Here is a 9,635-nt window from a genome sequence, read left to right as displayed (position 1 = left end):
ATCATGTCAATTTCTTAAATGTAAGCTTGGGAGAAACAAAAAACAAAAAAATAAATCAACAGGATGCTGCCACTTTATTGCTTCATGTGCCAACATGTTGTCATATGGTCAAAATGTTTCATGTTTAATACTCCTCATAATCCCAGCTGGATTTCAGGGAAGTACTGTTTCGTTGTTGAGATAAATTTACGGGTGAACATGTACAAGCATGTGTGGTCAGATGCTGCACAGACTAAATGGTACGAAACCCAAACACTAATTTATGATTTACTTATGGGAAAAAAAAAAAAGCTAGAAAAGCCCCTGCCCACATTCAGCCATCAATTCCACAGAAATGACTTGCAAGCATCACTTCCCTAACAGTTCTTGTTGCATGTACCAAAAACTGATTTGCAAGTTGCAAATTGCAGATATTTGCCCCCCTTACATACTCATGCATAGAAAGGTTGCATTTGGCCAACAATTAAAACACACACAAAAAAAAGAAAAGAAAGACAGACAACTGTTTTTACAAATAACGTGAATTTAATTTTCAAAAAGGTTATTTACATTATATACACACACACACTTCCATAATAAGCCACAAAACAGTAACACTATGCAGAGACTTGGAAAGATCATGTGCAATGAGCTATCTCCTTCAGTTATACAGTGTATCAATCTCTCTCAGCAGAAAGGCACATTTTCTCACACACACACACACACACACACACACACACACACACACACACAGGAAGTGTTCTGATAAATAATGTTGGTCTTGCAGTGCTTCTGCTTTTTTCATAAATAAAAAAAAAAAAAAAATTTAAACATACAGTACAGCGACTACAATTGCTGGTTTATGTCCACTGGCACAGATCTGTATACTACTTCACTAGTCCACAAAAAAGGAACGTTCCACAACTCCACAAGCAAATCTCAACAAAGTTAGGACCAGCTCTTCCTCCAGCGATTACTGTTGTCCACCCCCCTCCCACATCTGTCTCACTGGACAGAGCCCGGAGTGTTTGTTTCAAGAAACCACAGGAAACCTTCTGAGTCTGAAACCTGAAGTTCCTCCCATGTGCGCCGATCAATCCTCTCACTAAAAGTGCTCAAACAAAGAGAAGGTAGTGCTTCTCGCTGATCCGTGTTGGGTCCCCTAAGGTGACGGTGCATTGGTTGTTGGAAGTGCTGAGTTATTACATAGGAAGTCTGTCGATTAAAAAAAAAAACAAAAAAAAAAAAACAAATTAATCACACGTTGTACTACAGATCTGTTAGGAATCAGATGTTTTAAACACTTCATCAAGTTACATACCGCTTTCTTGGTTTCACCTCCCAGCCATCACGACATTTTACAAAAGTTACAGAGTCTCCTGGTGAAATTTCAGTTTTCTCAGAGTCTTGTGCGCAGAAAGTAAACCTGTGATAACATGGGGAGAAGGGGGAGAAAAAAAAAAAAAAAAAACTTAGCAAAATGTTCAACAAGTGAGGCAAAATCTAATGCTGCACAGTGCCAGATATGTGGTGATGGCTTTTCCCCCTCCACTTACTTTTTCTGTGTTTCCCCAGCTTTCACACGAATCCGCCGCACCTGCAGCACAGGTTTGGGAGACTTGGGGTTCCAGGCCCATAATGACTTCTTGATGTTTTTCCAGACAGAGGACCAGGAGTCAGCTTCTCCCTCCCAGCTCAGACGGATTTTCAGCAGGTCACCAATATCGTCCTCAGTAAACACCAAGAAGGTGTTGGTCAGGTTGAGACCGATAATGTTGTCATGGCTGCACAAAGGTGGGAGAAGCCAGTTTTAGCCATTTCAGTTAGCCTAACTTTGAGAAGGCAGTGACTGACGCTCTGTGCTGCTGGGATGCCTGATGCCTGTCTGATTGCTGACATATTTCTTCCTTGTTCAAGTTTGTTAAATTTGCATTACAAAAATGGTGTCTGAGTTCGTTTTATGTCACAAATCTATGCAATGAACACTTTGAAAAGTCGGTACAAACAAGGATCAGGTTAAAATTACAAATTTATATCACAGCAGGCTTTGAGCTTCTCAGTATCACAGGCGCCTCAGCTACCAGGCTGAAGGGTTCATGCATTGTCATGGTGAGATGTGAGAAATGCTGGTTTAGCAGAATTTTTATTTATTTAAATTTTTTTTTTTGCACTTACACAGCGATAAATATGTTTCCTGTATCTTTGTGGGCCCCGTACAACTTGACATGGAAGGTGGGATCTGCGTTGTCGGACTGTTTTCTGTTGAAAACGTGCATCTTCATTTGGTAGTGGTAGCCTTAAAATAAAACATACCAGTTAATGATTAATCCACCATTGGGGCTGTGTAGTAGCAGCTTACACAAAGAACTGTAAAACCATAAAGTGTGCTCGATATCGAAGTGGGTCCAACATATCTCAACTTTTACTCCAGAAAGTAAACAAAGTAGTAAATGATAAAACTCGCTACACATTCACGGGTCATATTGAAACTGTAACTCACCACCGAAGGGAGTGTCAGCACGTGTCTTCAGGTACATTTTACTATTTCGCCTTTTGCGCATCTTTTTGGCATTGTAGCCAATGTTGTTGCATCGATTCTTGCGGCAGCTGAGGCAGATGCCCTTCTTGAAGCGATCGGGGCCTGTGCATTGGTAGGCAAAGCTCATATGGTCCTTGTTCATCAAGGAGTCCACAAACAAGTGCACGGCACGCTCATGCTCGCATTTCATCACTTCCATGAAATCTGCAAATAAGATGCGAGGACGGTTACAAGGCAGATCAAGATATGTCTTCCATGCTTTTGCTAGATGGTCAACTGGAAGCCATTATACATCAGAGATGGTGGATGACAAAAAGCATAATCAACTAAAGAGTGCAAAATTCTCGTTGTGTGTCAGTGGTTTCACTGGTCGCTTTGCCGATACTTCTAATTCCAGGTTCAAAACACTTCTTTTTTCATGTGGTTATGCATTAAAACTCACACTGTACTTCTCTTAACTTATCAGAAAAGCTGTATATTCTTATCATTTTAATTTTTATGACTGATTTCATGCATGCCACTTTTCCTACTTTTCTCTGTATGTATGTACTGCACATTGATTTGCCTTTGTGTATGAAATGCACTGTATAAACAAACTTGCTTAATGCTGATCAACACAGAGTTCACAGCACTTACTTCCAGCCACAGCCAGCACATCCCCCAGCGCACAACCAGGCTGCACTTCGCCACCATTGGGATAGATGTCAATGTCGCCAATAGGCTGCTGGATCCCGATGCTCACACCCAAAGCCTCTCTGGTGTACGTGTGCAGGACGTCCACAAAGTCAGCATCATCTGGGGACAGACGTTTCTGTTCCTCTACACCTTCAAACATCGGCCCTGCTGGGTCAAGACCTGTTTAAAAGAAAAAAAAGAAATAAAGGAGGTCAGAAATGTGAGGCACCACCATCCATGAGGTGCATTGATTGCAGGTTCATGCTGTGCTCAACTCACCGGTGATTCTGCCGATGGTCCCTCGTACATACGTTCCTGCGTACCCGGCTACGTGAGCGCCTAAACTGTAGCCAATCAGGTGCACGTTTGCCAGGGGCAGCTGCTGCTCATCCTGTTAGAGACAAAGTTACGACATGGACATCAGCAGCTGCCACCACCAACACGACTCCACACGGAATGAATCCTGGAGTCCAGCCAGTGACGATCCGTCATGCCTCTCGATGAGCCACGCTCAGTTAACCCGGACTGAATCTACTGACAGTCTCTTCCATGCAACAGCGCCTCCACCATCTGTCTCAGTTTGTATCCATGAAATACTCTTTGTCTGTGTTTACAACTGCATGGCAGCATGCCTGAGCCCTCCCTCACCATTTGTGCACCAGTCCAATTTTGTGACAGTGCTTCTGAATAGGAATTGTTGTCTTTGCCTCAGAGGTGCTAAATAGACCGTGATCCTCTTTAGATTCTCTGGTGGATCACTGATCTAATGCTGGTTCAAGTATGCCAAGACAGCATACCAGAAAGAAATAGAGCTACTGCCTTTGCATAAATTTGGGACCCCCCCCCCCAAAAAAAGACCATGACATTTTTATTATGATTAAACATTTGACTTCACTACTGACACATTTGGACTTTTCTGTCATGCTCACATAGAACTGAACTGTATATGCACGTACTCAGCTGATCACACCTCACTAGAAATACTTAATTTCCTTTGAAACACTTGCCAAACCGCACAACATTTACGCATACGCCCTATGACAGTATACACTGCTGGTTGGTGGAGTATTGCACTTAACAAGTTTTTTTTTTTTTGGCTCATTGTCAAAACCTAAAAGATGATCAATTTGATGACTCTCACCAGAACGCACAGAATGTGTATAAAGAGTAGAAACAGCTACACACCTGAAGCCAGTTCAACATGTTGGCAATATGGAGGCCGACACTCATTGTGTGGTTGACCGCGTCGGGATACAGCTGCTGAGCTAGCATGAGCCAATCAACAATCACAATATTGGCGTCACTTTCACGCTGCATCACTGCAGAAACCAGTTTGTGCATCCAGCTTTCAAACATCCCGCTCATCTGAGAGACAAAAGAACGAAAAAGACAATGAGAGTCATTCATTCAAACTGCTGCAGCCTAGTGTCCTCTCTCTGACACACTGAACTCAGTTATTTCACACTCACATGATAAGCAATCAAAACACTTCCTCCACCAGCTTCCCAAATACAGAGAGGCTGACTAGGAGTTGATGAGAATTTGATTTATTTACCGTCCAGCCGTGAATGATGAAGATTGTCTTGGCTGTAGCATTGAAGCCACACTCCTCCAGACACTCCTTCTTGCCAGCTTGCAGGTAGCAACCCTCCTGCTCCAGGTCTAAACTCTTTCTCATGTTGTACTTGATGACATTGAGAGTACTGCTGTCTGTTGACAGTTTGTTGAATCCACTGTCTTCACCTGAGGGAAAAACAAACAAACAAACAAAAACAGGTTGATGTGCTTTCCTGCGATTCATCCTTTTCTCTATTTAAAATATATTAGAAAGAAAAACAAATAAAACACCAATCAGTCAAAATAACTCAATTTCAAACAGCGTGCAGAAACCTATCAGCCAATCAGCTGTCACATATGGAGGGAGCCACTGAGACAGCCAATCAACTTCACTTTGTGACCAACATCTGCTACAATCATCCAGGGTGGGCGCAATTTGCACCGAAACGCAGGCACAGAGCCAGCAATGTCACCACCAGCCTTCTCTTCTTTTAATTTGATCTTCACTCACACAGCTGCAGCCAGAGCTCACAAAATTATGTCGTCACTGAGCTTTTTTTTTGAGTCTGAGGCTTAAGTAGCGCAATGAAATCATTGAACTGATGCAAGACGCCTTGAATTGGAAGCGACTGGAGGATGCTGACACTTTATCCACTGGGTTACTGTGAAGGGGAGTTAAAAAAAATGTTGGCAATAGTCTAGATGATTAATCTTTTTCAAAACCATGTAGCCCATTTTTTTTTTTTTATAAAAATTTTGGGAAAAAAATAATTTGTTTGATTCTTAACGATCAGGCAGAAGTAAACCTCAGTCTCAAGTCTTGATTTGAATGAACTCAACACCCCTTTGGTGACACATACAAGAAAAAAGGACTAAAGCTGTGGTTGTAAAAAAAAAAAAAAAAAAAAAAAACCCCACTGGTGACCTGTGGTCTGTGGGGAAAGGCGGATTCAGTCGGTGCTCCCTCCGCTCCCAGAAAGAACACGTCGCCTTCCTGCATCCTGAATCCATCCCCGTTTTTCTGGTTCACTCTGCACGCCACACTTGTTCTTATTTTTAATTTGGCCCAATAAAACTAAAATACAGATTGATTCATCTGGGTGCTGGGGGAAAACGTGAGATTTGGGTTGATTTAATGTGTCCCCCCCTCCCAACCCCCTCAACCAAACCCCGGCACCAATTCCGCGCGTTTGACCGACTTTCCATACGCCGGGTTACATTTTGACACTTCCTTTTTGAGGCTGGGAGAGAAATCGATGAAAGTAATGAATGAACAAAAAAAAAAAAAGGGCACAAAGCCGGGTCTTACCTTTGAGGACAGCGTTTTCAGCAAGAGCTGAGGAGAAGAGCACGGCGGCACACTGGAGGAAAATCCACATTAACAGGCCTTTCTGATTCATTTCTCAGTCACAGGTCGAGTGTTCAAGAATTAAAAGCTACCCGACAATAAGAAACGCCTTTTGTGTCGCCTGTGGATGGCTGAGTTTATATCCACTGGGGGGGCGAAAAGGCGCAGCGGAGCCGGTGGTGCGTGTTCGGTGCGCGCCGGTGGAAGCACAGTTCAGCAGATGCACAAAACTTGAATACGTGTGGCATTAGAGTTTTAAATAGTTTCTCATTTTAAGTCATCTGATCATCGGCTGATCTATCGTGGATCTTATTGGTCAAGCCCCCATTTGTTTACGTTGAAAGGCGTGGCAAAGTTGAATGAAGTCGTAGTAGGCTTCTCACGTTGCGTGTTTTAACCCTTGTGGGTTGTGCATCCAAGAACTGAGTATCCAGTAGCGTCGTGTTGGTATGAAGGTCAGACCTCTGCTGCCTAACTGGATTTACACAGGATCGGTAGAAACAGTTAAAAAAAAAAAAGGGGGTCAGTAAGACAGTCAGTCACGTCCATGAGTTTATCTTAGATCAATATCAGATACATAAACGTTTTCATACGTGAGAAAACCGACAACATCCCTTCACACTTCCTTGGAAATACTTTAAATGCTCCCAGCCGTGTCGGGGGAGAAAGCCCCTCCCAGCTCTTGCATGGTCTGACTACAAACCATCAGTTTGGCGCACCGACTGCTTTGAATTGATGAGGCAAAGCGCCCTCGTGCAAGGGTCTCCAGTACCACCACTGTTTTGGTCACATACAGCGTCCACTGGAGCAGGAAGAGCTGGTCTGTCTGTCTGTCAGTCTGTCTGTCAGTCTGTCTGTCTCTCTGTCCGTCTGTCTGTCTGTCTATCTCTCTGCCTGTCTGTCTATCTCTCTCTGTGTCTGTCTGTCTGTCTCTCTCTCTCTCTGTCTGTCTGTCTGTCTATCTCTCTGCCTGTCTGTCTGTCTCTCTCTCTCTCTCTCTCTCTCTGTCTGTCTGTCTGTCTATCTATCTGCCTGTCTGTCTATCTCTCTCTCTCTCTGTCTGTCTGTCTGTCTGTCTGTCTATCTCTCTCTCTCTCTGTCTGTCTGTCTGTCGAGATACTTTTTAAATGCATTGTATTATTTAAAGCCAAATACAGGCTCATGCTCCACAGGCCTGCAACATTATTGCACAATAATGTCACGCCACCTGGACTGTGTATCAACATTATATCAATGACGGTACATCTAAACCACAATCTAATTTTATTGTTTTACCGATAATGTCCAGTTCAAATCGTGCCTCCTCCAAAATTTCAGCTGTGACTGGCATGACCTAAAACAAATGTCTTCTTAATCTTTTTTAAACCTTGCTCTAGTATTAAAAATTACATTTTCAAAAGGAAGAGATTGAGGTTGTGAGTGACAGCGTCCAAAATAACTTGTCTTATTTTTAGCACAGGGTCAGAATCCATGTGTATAAATAACCATAGGCTTGTGAGAATATAGCCGAAGGTTAGGCATGATAACGCACCTGGTACTCGTGAGGGTACAAGAGTTCATATGATGATATGATCAGTGATGGTCTGAGGTCTGAAGGTCTTTCATTTCTGATCTCAGGATGTGTGTTGTCAGTATTATGAAACAGTGGAGAATGTTTTAGGAGGTGATGACATGGTACTGTACAAGTTACTGAACGCCCAATCAGTTGTGTTTTATCTGGGTATTTCTTTTACAGACTCACAGGGTCACAGGGGAAGTGGAGCATTAATACCTATGGGGAAAAGAGAGGAAAAGTCATCGGTTGGTTCATCACAGCTGTCTGTAATTCGTGCCAGTCTGAAGCTACTGTATTAACTTGAAGGGTGTTGACCTAACGGACAAAAATAGAGCAAAGGGCAGACAAAATTTGAAAGCAATCACAAGACAGAACATCCCAGATAAGATCACTTGAATGTAACATCATGATTGCAGAGTCTTACAAGTATTATTAGTCTAAAAATGGGTCCAATCAGACTCAGCATCATGAAAAGGCTATTCCAGTTTGGGGTTAACATGAAGAACGATCACTTCGTTTTCAACAGATCAAAGTTCTGTTTCAAACTGAACATATTTGTTTTACCTTAATAGTTGTCTTACTGCAGTTCAAACTCACGCCCCCCACCCACCATCCCCACTGCTGTTATTTGTGTTCCTTTTCGAAACAACATTAGTCAGACAAAGTTTTTATCATTTACAAAGAAGCTCTGGGACTTCTGAGAATATGTCTGTTTGACTGACCTAATGTAAGACATTGGTTGTCTATTTAATTCATATTCATATCCCCATTTTATTTGCCCAACAAGGCCTGCCCAGCAAGACCCAACAATGACATGCTGTGGAAAATGAAAACAATCAATATGGCCTATGGGGAGAGTAAAAGAGTCATTATTTAAAGATTTTGTTGTACTGTATCATTGTTCAGACTCATTCTTGAATTTTCTTCGACAGGTATGAACCATGAAGTGTCTGCAAACCACGTTCATAGCTTGATATCCAGCATGTTGGTGGGAACAACCACATGCAGCTTTTGGACGGCCTGTAGTTCTTATTTTGTGCTGAACGTAAAAATAATTTAAAATTCACAGTTTTTGAATATACAATACACGCCAAAAGTTTGGACACACTTGTCTATTCATTTGAATGAGAAGGTGTGTCCAAACTTTTGGCCTGTACTGTACGTAATAGAATTCAGGATTAATTTTAATACACTGTGTAAATTAAAGATTGGTGTTTCAACCTTTCAACCTTACAAGCAATGCAAGCAAAGACACTGAAGGAGCAGAGGGCCGTAAAGGGCACTGTCACAGGACTGAAATTATTTGCATAACCCTTTCCAGCGAGGACATGAAATAATATAAATAATGACACCCTACTAGCTACATATATAAAAAAAAAAAAAAAAAAAGCAATGGAAGAACCACTGAAATACACTACTAATGTAGAAAGAAAACCCTTCCATATCAAATATCTCAGTTTTATTTTTTTTTTTTATATATGTATTTTATGAATATATTGTATTCTTGTTGTTGACTAACTAGTAAATACATCTCTCACATAAATCCAGTACAGGATAAGGAACAGTGTTTTCCTCTGTAGCAGTGACTAAGTACAATGTTGCATTTCATGGAGATACAACCCAAACAAAGCACCTCAAAATTTTACTAAATAGCACATTTTTAGAGTAAGGGGTCTGAGTACACCCATCCAAAGTTGGGCTCAGCTTCATTGACGTGTCTAACCCTAACCCTAGCCCAATGTGAACTTGGCTCCTGGGACTCCCCATGACCCTGACGTGTAAGCCATGTAAACGATGAGAAGAGATCACCCTGAAGGACGTTGTACCGTGTTGTCTTGCATCTCTGACCCCATTCAAATCAGAAAACCAGACCCAGATCTTTGCATATGCAATGCAATGAAACAGCACCTCGTAGTCCAGCATCCACAACGATCACACAGCTGAACCAACACCTCTTTAACACTGTTTCAAACAAAAAACAT

The 9,635-nt window shown here is 42.0% G+C and overlaps 1 protein-coding gene across 1 annotated transcript; it reads right to left on the bottom strand.

Annotated features, from left to right (window-relative positions):
- Positions 1–513: 513 nt before the first annotated feature.
- Positions 514–6,385, bottom strand: lipg (lipase, endothelial). The gene is made up of 10 exons (XM_029509773.1): positions 6,060–6,385; positions 4,749–4,936; positions 4,379–4,558; positions 3,473–3,584; positions 3,155–3,373; positions 2,480–2,722; positions 2,155–2,275; positions 1,536–1,763; positions 1,301–1,405; positions 514–1,194 (listed from the first exon to the last, which is right to left on the bottom strand). The coding sequence occupies exons 1-10, from the start codon at positions 6,148–6,150 to the stop codon at positions 1,182–1,184; spliced, it is 1,500 nt and encodes a 499-aa protein (XP_029365633.1). The 5' UTR covers positions 6,151–6,385; the 3' UTR covers positions 514–1,181.
- Between the last annotated feature and the right edge of the window lie 3,250 nt (positions 6,386–9,635).

The sequence above is a fragment of the Echeneis naucrates genome, chromosome 9, assembly GCF_900963305.1.
Source record: "Echeneis naucrates chromosome 9, fEcheNa1.1, whole genome shotgun sequence".
Lineage (NCBI taxonomy): Eukaryota > Metazoa > Chordata > Actinopteri > Carangiformes > Echeneidae > Echeneis > Echeneis naucrates.
This window is presented reverse-complemented; position numbering and strand designations above follow the sequence as displayed.